Genomic DNA, 13,386 nt, shown 5'->3' with positions numbered 1-13,386 from the left:
CTTTCAGGCCAAAGAGACACTCACCTGCCACCTGTGAACTCTGGCCTTTAGATGGATGAGGCAGCTAGTGGCGTAGACACTGGCCCTTGAGCACCATATCTGGGAGAGACACTTGGAGAAGGTGCAGCCTGGCAGGGCTGGCACTTGGTATGGGGCCCGAACCCCATCTGGGCCAAGGGAGGTCCACTGGTACCCATGGATCTCAGAGACCCTTGTTGAGGGCAGCAAGCAGGCCTGGGTAGCTGGGCAGGAGGCCAATGGGAAAGGTGGTGGTGGATGGGGTAAGGGGCTAGGGCCACCTGCCAAGCCACCAGGTCAGTGAGATGGGGACCCAGCTCTGGCCCCAGGGGCTTTCCTTCCCACTAGCCAGGTCTCCTTTATTGGGCCCAGGGGGCACCTGTCTGAGACGCCTCAGCACTGAGCAAGAAAGTACCCCAGCAAACTCTTCCCACCCTTTCCTGTTTAGATACGGGAGGAGGGAAGAGGGAGGTGAAGAAAGAGGAGCAGGAGTGACATAGCCGTGAGCCCCGCCCTGCCCCACCCCCATGGTGTGGCTAAACCACAGACCACACAGCAGGAAGGGCACTTGGAGAACCCATTCTCCACCCCCACCTCAGCAATCCCGGGAACCAGCCATTAGCATCCCTCAGGGAGTATCCTGAGGCGATGGAAGGTTCCCTTTGGAAGGTTCCCTCTGTGTGGCTTTCCCAGGAAGGAGGCTGGCCTGGTCATCAGGATCCCCATGATGGGGTTCTGCTCTCATCCCATGAGGGCAGAAAGCAAAGGAAGAGGATCCAGGGCTCCTCTTCACCCCCCTCTCTACCCACAGCCTGAGCCCCCTTCCAGCCCAGGGGCTCTGGGGAGTAGGGGGCAAGTCCTGAGCTCACAGCCAGCTGGCAGGAAGGCTTCCCACCCTCCAGCTGCAGCCTGGGGCCTGATGCAGCCCTCCACCTGCCCCCAGGATAATCCTCGCCTCACTGAGGACTTTGTGGCCCACCTGGAGACTGAGCTGGAGCAGTCACGGCTGCGGGAGACGGAGACACTGGGGGCCCTACGGGAGATGCAGGACAAGGTTCTAGACATGGAGAAGGTGCAACTGGGCCGGCTGGTTTGGGGGGGACTCTGGGGGAAGGGAGGTGGGGTGCTGCATGCACTTAAGGAGGTACAAAACTAGGCCTGAGCCAAGGAGAAAGGGCTGCCAGGGGAACCAGGGAGGAGTGTCCTGGGGTCAGATCCCCCTGCCCCATCAGTCCCCAAGGAACCCAAGATTGCTTCCCCCATGGTCTCCACAGGAGGGTCTGGGCAGATAGGAAGTGGGCCCCTCACCCCTAAGACCCTCTGAAGTTCTACAGGTATACCCATACACACACACACACACACACACACACACACACACACATCAGGGCACACCCACCATCATGCACCAGATACAGTGCCAGCAGTGTAGTGGCTTTCATGGGCTTCCAGGACAGTCTGTCCCACCTGTGTGTGTCCCCAGGCCCTGGGTTCCAGGAGGGAAGGAAGAGGAAGGAGGTCCCAGACCCAGCAGGGCTGCTCACCTCACCCACACCTCCATGGAAACATCACCCAACTAGAGGCCACCCTCTCTTGTCTACAGCCCTGAAGGGGGCCCCAGGCCTCCATCAATCCCCAGCTGCTTTCACAATGAGTATTGACTCAGCTTCCACAAAGCAGCCAAAAGAGGGCAGCAGAACACACTCATTCTGGCAGCAGCAGCCCCACCTACCTCCAGCCTGCACTATTTTGGGTGCCACCCCCACCCCCCAGGTGCCTCTGCCACAGCCTCTCAGTCCCCAGCAGCCAGCTTCCCTCCACCTCCCTCCACATGAGAGGGAAATGTGTACCCAGTAGGTCCTGCCTACCCGCCACTGACTCCCAGACCCAAGCAAGGGTCAGTGAGGTCCTAGGGCTGCAAGCTGGATTTTGTTCCAAGAGGCTAAAACACAAATCTCTCTTCCCTGTAGTGGGTTCCCGGAAGAGGGGCTGCCTGGAGGGGGGGTGGGTGAGGTTTCAAGGTGCCGAAGTTCAGTCTTCTCAGCTCCTGCTGGGGCAGGTCCCAGCTCTGGCCCTGCAGGGGTGGATCTCAGATTCCCAATAGGAGGCACTGGTCCTCACCCGGCCTGCATGCTGTCCTCAACAGTAACATTTATGGGGTTGCCCTAAGCCAGTCCTGTGAGAGAGCAGGTGCTGTTCTTACAGCCATTTTACTGATTTTAGAGAGAGGAAGGAGGAGAGAAAGAGACAAACATTGACATGAGAGAGAAAAATTGATGGGAGGGTGAAGGGTGGAAGGGGCCAGTGGGGGAAAAAGAGGAGACATTTGTAATACTTGCAACAATAAAAATAAATTTTAAAAAAAAAAGATCGGTTGCCTCCCACATGTGCCCCAACTGGGGATCAAACAGCAACCTGGTATGTGCCCTGCCCAGGAATACAAACCTACCACCTTTTGGTGTACTGGCCGATGCTCCAACCAGCTGAGCCACACCAGCCAGGGCTCTTACAGCCATTTTATAGGTGAGGATCTACAGCTGGGGCCACAGAGGTGGATCTGCCTCCATGGGCCTGGTCCTTCCCAACATATCCTGGGTCCAGGGTGCACCCTCTCCCACCTGGGCTGCCCCAGGTAGAGCCCTAAAGAAATGAGGGAAGGCACCTTGGGCTACAGGAAAGGGTCATGGCTACCAGCTGCCCTAGGCTCTGACCACTCCTGTCCCCCTCAGAGGAACAGTTCACTGCCTGATGAGAACAACGTGGCCCGGCTGCAGGAGGAGCTAAAAGCACTCAAGGTGCGGGAAGGCCAGGCAGTGGCTTCCGCGAGGGAGCTGAAGCTGCAGCTGCAGGAGCTCTCAGACACCTGGCAGGTGAAGACCTACCCAGTGGACAGGAAACAGCCCTGCAACCAGGAGGTCGGCCACCCTCCATGCTCAGGGGACCTCGGAGCTCCTAGGCTGACCGCGGGCCTCTCTTGGCAGGCCCATCTGTCCCGCGGGGGCCGCTGGAAGGAGTCCCCACGGAAGCTGGTCCTGGGCGAGCTGCAGGATGAGCTGATGAGCGTGCGTCTGCGTGAGGCCCAGGCTCTGGCCGAGGGCCGCGAGCTCCGGCAGCGTGTGGTAGAGCTGGAGACACAGGTAGGCTGCAGCCACCCTCTCAGGGACTTGGTGCCCACGTTTGGCTCCCCGGTTAGGCCGTGACCCCCGCCGGTATGTCCTCCCTCCCCCAGGACCACATCCACCGCAACCTTCTGAACCGCGTGGAGGCGGAACGCGCGGCGCTGCAGGAGAAGCTGCAGTACTTGGCTGCGCAGAACAAGGGGCTGCAGACGCAGCTGAGCGAAAGCCGCCGCAAGCAGGCGGAGGCCGAGTGCAAGGTGCCTCCCTCCCGGATCCCGCCTTCCCACCCCAACCCCTGCCCGCCTCGCCCTTGACCCGCCCTCTCCCCACTGCCCTCAGAGCAAGGAGGAGGTGATGGCCGTGCGCCTGCGAGAGGCGGACAGCATGGCAGCAGTGGCTGAAATGCGGCAACGCATCGCCGAGCTGGAGATCCAGGTGAGGGGCGGGGCAAGGTGGGGGGCGGGCCCCGGGCTGGGATGCTGCCTGACCCCTGTACCCTGGCATACCCGCAGAGAGAGGAGGGCCGCATCCAGGGCCAGCTGAACCACTCAGACTCTTCACAGTACATCCGTGAGCTCAAGGACCAGATCGAGGAGCTGAAGGCCGAGGTGAGCGCGGGAGGGGCCTGAGAGCCCTGCGTGTCCTCAGTTGGTGACCGACCAGCAGTCAGTGCCTGGGGTGCGGGAGAGGAGGGTGCCTAGCGGCACGTGGGTCCACACCTCCAGCGTGCCGGTCCGGCCCCAGGTGCGGCTGCTGAAGGGCCCACCATCCTTCGAGGACCCGCTGGCCTTCGATGGGCTAGGCCTGGCACGGCACCTGGATGAGGACTCGCTGCCGTCGTCTGATGAGGAGCTGCTGGGCGTGGGCGTGGGCGCAGCACTGCAGGACACGCTCTACCCTCTGTCGCCCCGCGATGCACGCTTCTTCCGCAGTCTGGAGCGGCCAGCCAAGGACAGCGAGGGCAGCTCAGACAGTGATGCCGATGCTGAGGAGCTGGCTACACCCTATAGTCAGGGCCTGGACAACTGAGGCCCTGCCCTTGAGCCCAGAGTTGGGGGGTGGGGGAGGGCCTCCAGAGCCACACTTAACAAACTCCATGCCCACCCCAAGGGGCACAGCAGGGTGCAGAGGGTAGAGCTGGAGCCTGAGGATCCTCAGGGTACCTGTCATACACACCCTCCCCAGCACTGTTAACCATCTTGGTCAGTACCCCTCTAGGCCCAGTTACCTGGAGGTCTGCCCCTCTTAACAGCTAGGTCACGAGAGGACACAGAGGTCCCAGGATTGGGTAGCAGAAAGCTCCCTCCTCCCACCAGGCCTCCTTCTGGAACAAGGGTGGCCCTGCTGGGAAGGGCCCAGGAGCTGGAGGAGGCCTGAGGAAGAAGGGGCCACTCTGGGCTGAATGTCAACACCCCAAGATGCCCCTGGGGACCCTTGGCTTCCAGGGACAGATGGCCAAGCTGGGCTTTCCTGCCTGATGCAGGCCTCATGGCCCAAGCAGAAAACCAAAGTGCCCCCTACTGTGTGCAGGGCCACCTGGGGTGTTCATGGCCAGCAGGAACTAGGCCAGGGCAGTGTATGCCCCTGCTTCTTGGGAGGAGGATGGCCAGAGCAGCTGCAAGGAAGTCATGAGACCTGTCCCCAGTGCCCGACATCTTCCTCTATGAAACACATCACCCTATCTTGGCCAGTGATGGAAATGTTCCCCCATCCAGGCTAGCCTCCTCTCCAGGGGGTCACCAGCCTCCACTTCCCTTCCTTCCCTGGGTCCCCACACCCACCCTCCAGCCAGGGCCAGGCCCCAGGGGAAGAGGCTGCCCAGAGGAGTGGCGTCCCCATGCCTCCCTCCTCATGGTGGTCCTATGGTCTCTGCAGTCAGAGCCAAGAATGGTGCCAAAGTCCAACAATGCCACCACCCCCATGCCCCTTCCCCCCAGGGCCTTTTGACCCTTGGGGCTGACACTCTCGTGTTTCCTGGAGCCTGAAGCAACCTCCTTGGCGCCTCCTGGAGTGGGGATTCATGCTCATCCCCCCACCCCTTCCCACTTGCCCACTTCTCAGTGTTACAAAGCCTGGGGACCAGGGTGGGCATCTCGGGGCTCTCCCATGTGCCTCCCACACTGCCCACCACCATTTTGCACACTGCCTGTTCACACTCCACATGTCGCCCAGGTGGGGATAGAAAATAAAGTGTATTTACACAGTCACAAACAAGGGACACTGAGTGAGGCAGTTACCCTGGTGGGGATAGAAAATAAAGTGCATTTACACAGTCACAAACAACGGACGCTGAGTAAGGGGACTGCAAGCAGCCTCCGGGCCACAGACTCATGTCCAGCAAAGCAGTAGGGAGGGGATTAAGCTGTCCTTGTCCTTGGGAGCCTCCCAGAGAGGTAGAAGTCATAGCAGGACCTGGGGGGGGGGGAGCATTTGCTGGTTCACTGTGAACAAAAGTGTGAGGTTTGGGACAGGTGGTTAGTATGGGGGGAACAGGTCACAGAGAACCTTGGATGTTAGGCTCACACATGGACCCTGATAGCCTGGCATTTTCACAAGGGTGGCTCTGGAGATGGTGAGGACAAGGGGCATGATTTCCCTCCTGGCTCACTCAGCTTGGGCCTCCCCTGAGAGATGGAGAGCAGTTTGGGGACTAGGGATCTGGTTGTGTTCATTAAGCACATACTTCCTGAGGCCCTCCAGGTGCTCTGCCTGTGCCTGACTATAAGGGATTCCCAGGGTAGTGGAGGTGACAGACACTGGTGTGGGGTGCGAGAGCTGAGCATGCTGATGTGACAAGTACTCAGTAGGTGAAGGAGCCAGGGAAGGCTTCCTGAGGGACGGGTGCTGCAGCCAGCTACAAGGGCAAAAACTTAAAGGCAAGACATGGCAGGAACCAGCAGGAAGCACATGATAGAAGGAACAGGCAAGAGTGGGAATGGCCAGAACAGGAAGGGATTTCTCTAGTCAGAAGCCAAAGTTTGCTCTTTGAACCAAGGGCACTGGGGAGCCATGGAGAGCTTAGGTGAGGGGAGCATCACTAGATGGACCACAGTGTTGGAGATCAGTGAGGAGGCCTGGGCAAAGACCAAACTGAGCTGGGCATTGAGAATAGTGAATGGGGACTGACCAGCAGTAAAGCAGGGATGCTAGTTATGCACCAGGACAGCCAAGTTCCACATACCGTCCCATCACTCAGCAGTTCCTGGGGGCCCATGCACCATTCTCATCATACAGAATTAACACTAAGACCCTCAACAGTTCCTCTGTCTCCTGCTTTCACAGGGTAATTTCACTCCACTGGCTTCCCAGGATAGGGTAGGGCCCCAGGGGGAACTGTCTGAAGTTCTGCCCTGATCCCTTTTGGAGCTGGCTCTGAGGTCCTGAATGCCCAATAGGTGAGGAGCCAGCACCTACCTTTGGGCTTGTCTCCGCTAAAAAGAGAACCTCTGGTTTGCCACCGAACTTCACCTTGAGTAAGGGAGCATGCTGTGTGTCCCCATAAGCAACACATTTACTCCCAAGGACGGAGGTGGTAGTGTCCCACTGAGATAGGGCCAATTTCTCCTAGGACCCTAGGTTGGGAGGCCACCACATCTGGGATGGGGACAGGCAGAACTGGGTGATCTGTGTCTGACAGGAACCTGGCTACAGGATGGACTGAGTTTAGGGGCAGAAAAAGGGCTGAGGACCCAACACGGAGTCCAGCTCTGTCCTTTTACCTGCCCTGGGGATTGTGGTCCTTTCCGGGCCTCCATCATTCTTGGTGTGAAGCAGAAGACCCTTAGGGAGGAAAGGCCTAGGAGTGTTTCCTGAAGGAGCATTTGGGAAGAAGGGCCTGGGCTGGGGCTTGAGAAGTCCAGGGTGAGGGTGGTGGGGCCATGGGAGGAAGGGCAAGGAATTATGAACGGGAGAGAAATGAAGATATTGGTTGGCTCTGGTGAGGATCCCTGGTTTGGGGAGAATACCCTAAATTGGAAGGAAAGGTGAGGTACATGAGTTGGGAGCCAGCCATAAAGAGGCATGGTGAAGACACCTGGAGAGGATGGGGCAATGTGAAGACACCCTGATCTCCCACCCAGCCTTGGGAGAGGCTGTTCCTTCCCCTACAGGTCCCTCCCAATCCTGACCCGGGAGGGTCCTACTCTCTATACCAGGTCCTTCTGAGGAGGCCCCTGCCCAAACGCAGGCCTTCCCTGCACTGCAGCCTCCTGGGTAAGCAGAGGGCAGTGAGCCCTGGGTAGGGAGGCCCCAGAGGGAACAGAGAGACCAATGGTCTCAGGCGACCCCTCTCTCCCTCCAGCACACCAGGGCATTCAAGGTAAGGGGGTGCACACTGGGAGGAGGAGCCCTCACTCCGACCCCCAGCGAGCCCCTCCCACGTGTCTTCCCCCTCTCCCCAGGAGCGCTGGCTCCCCTGACCCAATGTGGGAAGAGTTTGCACGAACTAGCTCACCCACTTGGTGGCGCAGCCCCACCTGGGACTCTCCTGCGCCTAAAGTTTACACCAGAAGGCGGACAGGAAAAAACCTACATTCACGCGGGTGGGTGGATGTGCCGCGCTAGACCGCTCTCAGCATTGCTTGGTCCCACCGCAGCCTCGGCCCCCGCGGCGACAGCAAAGGCTCACAGGTTGCAGTGTCCCGGCTTTATTGCAAATTCGGGCTGCGTGCGGCGGACAATACACTGGACACGGGATGGGACCTAGGCTGAGGAAGGAAGCGGGGCTCGAGGGAAGAGGGGTTCAAGGGAAGCGGAAGCGTGTCCTAGGCCAAAGGGGCGAGGTTCCAGGGGAGGACCTTGGCCAAAGGCGTGGGTGGGTCACGAACCTGGGCCAAAATTCTAGGGCTCTAGAGTGACTGATACCAATCCCACAGAGATCTGGACTCCAGAAGGAGGGGACCGGGGTCTAAGACAAAGAGGCGTAACCGGAGGGGCGGATACTAAGGCAGGGGTGGGCAGTGGTGGGAGGAGCTAGAGTCTGGCTCAGTGGAAGGTCTCCACCTCCACAACGGTCCAGTCACCCTGCGGGGATGCCATGTCGTCCGGGGAGAAGCTGGTGACTGAGGTGATGCTGGCGCGAGACTCGTCCAGGGGAGACAAGAGTTCGGCCCAACGACCCAGTTCAGCATCGCTGAGCGCAGTACGGGCGCCCCCCGCGCCGCCACCACCCCCAGCGCTCCCCGGGCCACCGCCGCTGTCTCCAGTGGCACCTTCGGTCGCCGCTAACAGCAGCGTCCGGCTCAGCAGGTGCTGCACGACGCTGGCCTGCAGAGCCCCCAGAGGCAGCTCGCCCAGGCGCGCTGGCTTCACGCCGCGCGAGGCCGCCCCCGCCCCCGTCACGGCTGCCGCCTTCCCACCACCAGCGCCAGGCCCGGGCCCGGGATCCAGCGCTCCTTGGGCGGAGGTCTCCGACTCGGGCCTTTCAGCCTCGTAGATTGTGCACAGGCCGTCAGCAGAGCCAGAGCCCGCAGCTGGAGGCCAAGGCAGGGGCACTCCTGCAGCAAGAGGCCAAACTAGCCAAAGGGAGCTAGAAGCCCCGCCCCGCCCTCAGCTCAGCCCCAAGACCCAACTGCCCCGCCCCGGAGCTGCGAAGCCTCGCCTTAGACCCCGCCCACCTGCATTCCGGTACCTCGCCGATTCCACCTCTCCGCGGGGTCCGGAGGGCCGCTTACCTGGGGTGCCATGGACGGCCAGCGGCGGAGCGGGACCTCGGCTCCAGGCGGCCGGGTGACAGGCAGCGAGCTCCGCGTCGGCGGGCGGGGAGGCTGCGGCACCGCCCTCGGGCCCGCTGTCGTAGCCGCGCAGCTCCTCCGGTGTGCTTGTGGCGCTGCTGCTGTGGCCCGCCAGGTCCGGGCCGCTCAGAGTGCTGGACGGGCTGCGCGAGGGCGGCGGCGGCGGGGCGGAGGCCAGCGCCAGGGTCAGCCGTGGGCCCGGGATCGGGACATCGGGACCCGGGGTAGGGGGGCGACGTGGGGTCTGAAGAGGAGGTGAGGCAGGGGGAGAGGGAGGGGCCTGCAGAGGGGACAAGGCCAGAGAAGGTGGAGCCAGAGGAGGGGGCGTGGCCCTGGGAGCGGGAGGTTCTTGCAACGGAGGCAAGGCCAGAGGTTGGGTTTGCACTGGATCCACAGCCAGGAAAGAAGGAATGGCCGGAGAGGGAGTATCCTGCAGAGGTGGTGAGACCAGAGAAAGTGAGACCTGTAGAGGGGACAGGGTCTGAGAAGAGGGAGAGGCCTGTAAAGAAAGTGTGTCCAGAGAAGATGGACTCTGTGGAGGGGTCGTGGCCAGGGGAGAGGGAGGGGCTTGCAAAGCTGGTGAGGCCAGGAAAGGTCGAGCCTGTAGAGGCGACAGGACCAGAGAGGGAGTGGCCTGAAAAGGGGACGTGGCGAGAGGTGGGGTCTGCATTGAGGGCATGACCAGCGAAGAAGGAAGAGCCTGCAGGGGGGACATTGCTAGAAGAGGGTCCGGCGTAGGAGGTGTGGCCTGAAGATGGGGCGGAGACAGAGGACCGGCCAGTGGAGGGGGCGTGGTCAGAGCAGAAAAGTCCTGCAGAGGGACTGTGGCTAGCGGAGAGGGTAAATTCCCCAGAGACCCTGCTTGAGAAAGAGGGACTTGTAGAGGGGGCGTGGCTGGTGGCAGAGGAGCCGACAAAGCAGGGGCGGTCAAGGGAGAGGGGAGAGTCGGAAGAGGGGGCAAAGCCGGAGAAACCTGAGTGGGCGACGCACTCTGCAGAGGGGGTGAACCTGAAGGAGGGAATGGTGCCAGAAAAGACGTGGGAGAGGCGGGTGCCTCCGGAAGAGATGTACCCAGGTGTGTGGGTGGAGCTGGGGAAGGGAGTGTGGTTGGCGGAGACTGGAGTGTCTGCAGGGAGAGTGGAGTAGAGGGAGGAGGGGCTAGTGGGAAGGGCGTGGCCAGAGGACCCGTTAGGGCCCCGGGAGAAGGCGTGGTCGGTGGAGAGGTGAGGGGCGCGTCCCCCAGAGGAGTAGCTGTGATATGGGTGGGCGGTGCCAGTTGTGTTGTCTGACAGGGTGGAGATGATGTGGCCAAAGGAGGAGAAAGGCTCTGCTGAGTGGCTGCGCCCTTCTTTGGGGGTGCGGCCTGCGGGGGGCGCAGAGCCTGCAGTCCTTTCGGCTTGGCCTGTGAGAGGTGCCCCAGAGCCCGGGGCGTTGCACCCAGGGAGGCCCGAGAGCGGGCCGGGGAGGACAAGGGAGTGGCGCTGGAGCCCAGGGGGCGCGGGGCTGGCCTCTGGAGGCCCCCGCAGGAGCTGGGTCGCCTCCTGGCAGCGGGGCTCGGCTCCGCGGGGCTGCGGTCCGGGGTACTGCTCACTGATTTCCTGGGGGCTGCGGTCAGGGGTCGGGGCCGGGCATTCGAAGCTGTCCGGGGGAGCCCCACCTCAGCACCCGCACCCCGAGACCGATGAGAGATGGTTGGGGAAGGGGCGCCTGGGCTGGGACCAGAAGAGTCTAGGGACAAAGCAGAAGGCCAAAGAGTCATGGATACTTATAGGCTGGTCCCCCTCACTGCCCAGGAGTCCCACTCCTTCCCAGGCCACCGTACCTCTCCGTGTCCCCACACTCAGGACACTCGTTCTGGGAGCGTCTGGGGTTTTTCCTCTGCCCATAGGTTCCTCAGCTGGGGGCCGGGGCCCTTTCTGGCCAAGAGGGCCTAGCCTGGGGGAGGGGGGGTATGCTCAGGGCCGTGCCCATCTTCCATTCCTTGTTTAACCTCCAAAGTTCACATTTCCTTTGGCGTCTGTGGAATGGGACTTATGGGCCCTCTGCTGCCTTAGAATGGTTTTCACCCAGTTTGCACCCTGTGATCTGCAAGTGTTCCCAGGACCCAATTCATATGTAAAGTGATTCCAGAGAGTGACACTAGCCCTTGCCTAGGGAGGTAATGGGGGAGGGGGGTTACCTGGTGGTCCCGCTGGCACGTCCAGGGCTAGAGATAGAGCCTGGGCCAGGGGTCTTGGCAGGGGTCCGCTCCCCTCTCCCAGCCGCTGGGGGCCTGGTGGCTGCCAGGAGAAGGCCTAGTCAACGCCGTGCCCCGGAAAGCAGGGGAAGTCTGGTACCTCAGAAGGAAAGGGGAACAGGGAGCTGGGGTCGAAATCAGGGAAAGAGGCCGGGATACCTGGGTTGCCCGGGCCTGTCCCGATGCTCCGCGTGGGTTCCACTTGGGGAGCAGCTTCGGGAAGAGCTGCTGCCCGGACGCCCCCTGCTCGCTCCGCCAGGGGCCCTCGCCCTGCAGCTCCCGCTGCTCCCAGAACTTTGAGGGCTGCGGGGATTGCTGGGGGAGGAGGTCGAGGAGACGCTGGGGGCCTGGGGGTTTTCCGAAGGCCCAGAGGGCGAGAAGCCGTCGTCCGCGCAGCGGCCCCTGCCCTGGCCTTGTCCCTCTTGTCCATCCCGCACCTGATGAGAAGACAGGCCGGTCAGGGTCCCAGGTCTTGGACCATTACCTAGCCTGCAGGGACCTGGGTCCTGGCACCTCGTTGCCCCTTCCCCAGCGTCGCCACACATGGGCGCTCAAACCTCGGCCTCGATCCACTTCCCTCCCACCCAAACACCCACTCACCAGCCCAGCCGCTCATGGTTGTGCCCAGGTCCCACCCCTATCACCCTCCTCCAGGCCCTGACTACCCCCCACCCCCACCTCCCCTCCCCGTCCAGTCTCTGCTCCCTTTCAGATCCCGAGATCCACGCCCCTACCCCTCGCCCCGAGGTACCCAGACGACCAGCTTCTGGAGCAGGGGAATGCCACAGGCTCTAGATGGGGTGGGGGGGACGGGAGTGCACGCCCGGGTCCCCTCGCCAGCCTGGAGGGTCGTCAGCACCTGCCGGGAGGAGGAGCGGCCCCGGCTGCCCGCGCACCGTCTCGGGGAGACAAAGAACCGCGTCCCGAGCGCGAAGCCCTCGCCCAGGCGGGCGAGAGTCTGCGCCGCCCACTCCACCTGCTGGCGCGACGCTGTCCTAGGGCTCGGTCTCCCGCCGCTCCACGCAGGGTCGCCTGGCGGGGGCTCTGGGGCAGCGCCTCGCGGCCGCGAGCTGCGCGCGGGCGAGGGGAGGGGGCTGCGGGCGGCGGCGCTGGGAGGCGGGCCCGCCCCTCGACCGCCGGCTGGGAAGGCTGGGGGCGCACGCGCCGGATCCGGACCCGGGAGGCGGCGGGAGCGCGCGGGGATGAGGGGGAGGCGCGGGTGGCTGGCGGGAGGGGCGGTACCCCGCCCCGCGCGGGAGGACACGAGCCCCAGCCCGAGGGGGTGGGGGAAGGAGGGAATCCCTTGAGGTCCCTGATCTGGCCTCCCCACCACAACACACACACACACACACGCACGCACGCGCACACACACACACACACACACACACACACACACGCGCGCGCGCACACCGCCCGGGCAACCAGGGGGCGGGACCGTCACGCCTCCGGCCCCATCGACCAATCCGGCCGTTCGGCGTCCGGGTCTCTGTCCCTGCCTTCTGAGCCAAGGAGGCCAGGTCCCCCAGGGTCCCTGGAAGCATCCGCTCCTCTCATGCCCAGAGCCTTTCCCAGACCCCAGGAAAACCCCTACCTGGTGGTGGAGAGGACTACTGGGAGAATGTAGCCCTGGGAATTTAGGGACAAACCCTGAATTTGGGGGAAGAGAGGGAGAAAGGAAGGTCAAGAGGGAGAAAATGCATATGGTGAGAGGTGAACCCAGCCTTCTGCAGGGCAAGGTACCCCCAACTTCCACACCCTACTAAGTCATATGAAAGGGGGAGGCCATGTCAGTAAAGACTTCCTAGTAGAGCCAGGATTTGGGGGGGGGGCAAGATTATGGGAGGCTGGGAGGTGCCTAGAAGATCCTACCTGAGGTTTCCCAGCCCAGCGGGTGGGTGGGAGGTGCCATTCTGGTAGTTTCATCAACTTATGCCGGGGTCTCAGTAGAGAAACTTGATAGGGGCCTGTGGCAGGGAGGGCATGGGAGTGTGAGAAGGGAGGTAGCCATTCTCAGGTGTCCTGTGCTGAACAACTGATTCCAGGTGCCCTCCCACACCTCTGGTTTCCCCCCACATACATACTGTGCTTTCTGCCCCATGCATTATCTATCTAAACGCTTAGCCCCGTCCCAAAGAACCACCTCCCTCTGCCCCATCCCTTCCCCCATCCCAAGCATCCGTGCCCCCCCCCCCACACACACACACACATACACATTCTGTGAAGCAGTTCACCCTTGCCTGGGACTTGGGAGGCTTCCAAGCACAGGACCACGAGGGTGGCACTT

General features: G+C 62.2%; 2 protein-coding genes and 1 long non-coding RNA gene across 4 annotated transcripts in view; 1 reads left to right on the top strand and 2 right to left on the bottom strand.

Moving 5' to 3' along the window:
• Window positions 1–5,377, top strand: part of EVI5L (ecotropic viral integration site 5 like) — a 33,537-nt gene extending 28,160 nt beyond the window's left edge. For both annotated transcript variants that reach the window (XM_087816888.1, XM_087816887.1), the window contains 7 exons: window positions 962–1,090; window positions 2,745–2,885; window positions 2,997–3,152; window positions 3,245–3,391; window positions 3,474–3,569; window positions 3,647–3,742; window positions 3,879–5,377. In XM_087816888.1, coding sequence (XP_087673014.1) covers window positions 962–1,090; window positions 2,745–2,885; window positions 2,997–3,152; window positions 3,245–3,391; window positions 3,474–3,569; window positions 3,647–3,742; window positions 3,879–4,163 — 1,050 coding nt within the window. In that variant the 3' untranslated portion in view covers window positions 4,164–5,377. The remainder of the gene's footprint in view (window positions 1–961; window positions 1,091–2,744; window positions 2,886–2,996; window positions 3,153–3,244; window positions 3,392–3,473; window positions 3,570–3,646; window positions 3,743–3,878) is intronic.
• Window positions 651–2,457, bottom strand: LOC107529910 (uncharacterized). The gene is made up of 3 exons (XR_015714421.1): window positions 1,884–2,457; window positions 1,415–1,501; window positions 651–1,051 (listed from the first exon to the last, which is right to left on the bottom strand). It is a non-coding gene; the product is annotated as an uncharacterized LOC107529910 (long non-coding RNA).
• Window positions 5,378–5,620: 243 nt separating the features above from the next.
• Window positions 5,621–12,143, bottom strand: PRR36 (proline rich 36). The gene is made up of 6 exons (XM_087816886.1): window positions 11,854–12,143; window positions 11,262–11,539; window positions 11,046–11,145; window positions 10,689–10,801; window positions 8,807–10,594; window positions 5,621–8,629 (listed from the first exon to the last, which is right to left on the bottom strand). The coding sequence occupies exons 2-6, from the start codon at window positions 11,530–11,532 to the stop codon at window positions 8,118–8,120; spliced, it is 2,784 nt and encodes a 927-aa protein (XP_087673012.1). The 5' UTR covers window positions 11,533–11,539; window positions 11,854–12,143; the 3' UTR covers window positions 5,621–8,117.
• Window positions 12,144–13,386: the final 1,243 nt, after the last annotated feature.

The sequence above is a fragment of the Miniopterus natalensis genome, chromosome 4, assembly GCF_054644295.1.
Source record: "Miniopterus natalensis isolate mMinNat1 chromosome 4, mMinNat1.hap1, whole genome shotgun sequence".
NCBI lineage: Eukaryota > Metazoa > Chordata > Mammalia > Chiroptera > Miniopteridae > Miniopterus > Miniopterus natalensis.
This window is presented reverse-complemented; position numbering and strand designations above follow the sequence as displayed.

Excerpts from the sequence above, each read along its gene's own strand:
- PRR36 (XM_087816886.1), bottom strand. The coding sequence starts at position 11,532 with ATGGACAAGAGGGACAAGGCCAGGGCAGGGGCCGCTGCGCGGACGACG. Across the intron at positions 11,146-11,261 it reads GACAGGCCCGGGCAACCCAG|CCACCAGGCCCCCAGCGGCT; the intron begins GTATCCCGGCCT and ends TTCTCCTGGCAG. Across the intron at positions 10,595-10,688 it reads GAGTGTGGGGACACGGAGAG|ACTCTTCTGGTCCCAGCCCA; the intron begins GTACGGTGGCCT and ends CTTTGTCCCTAG.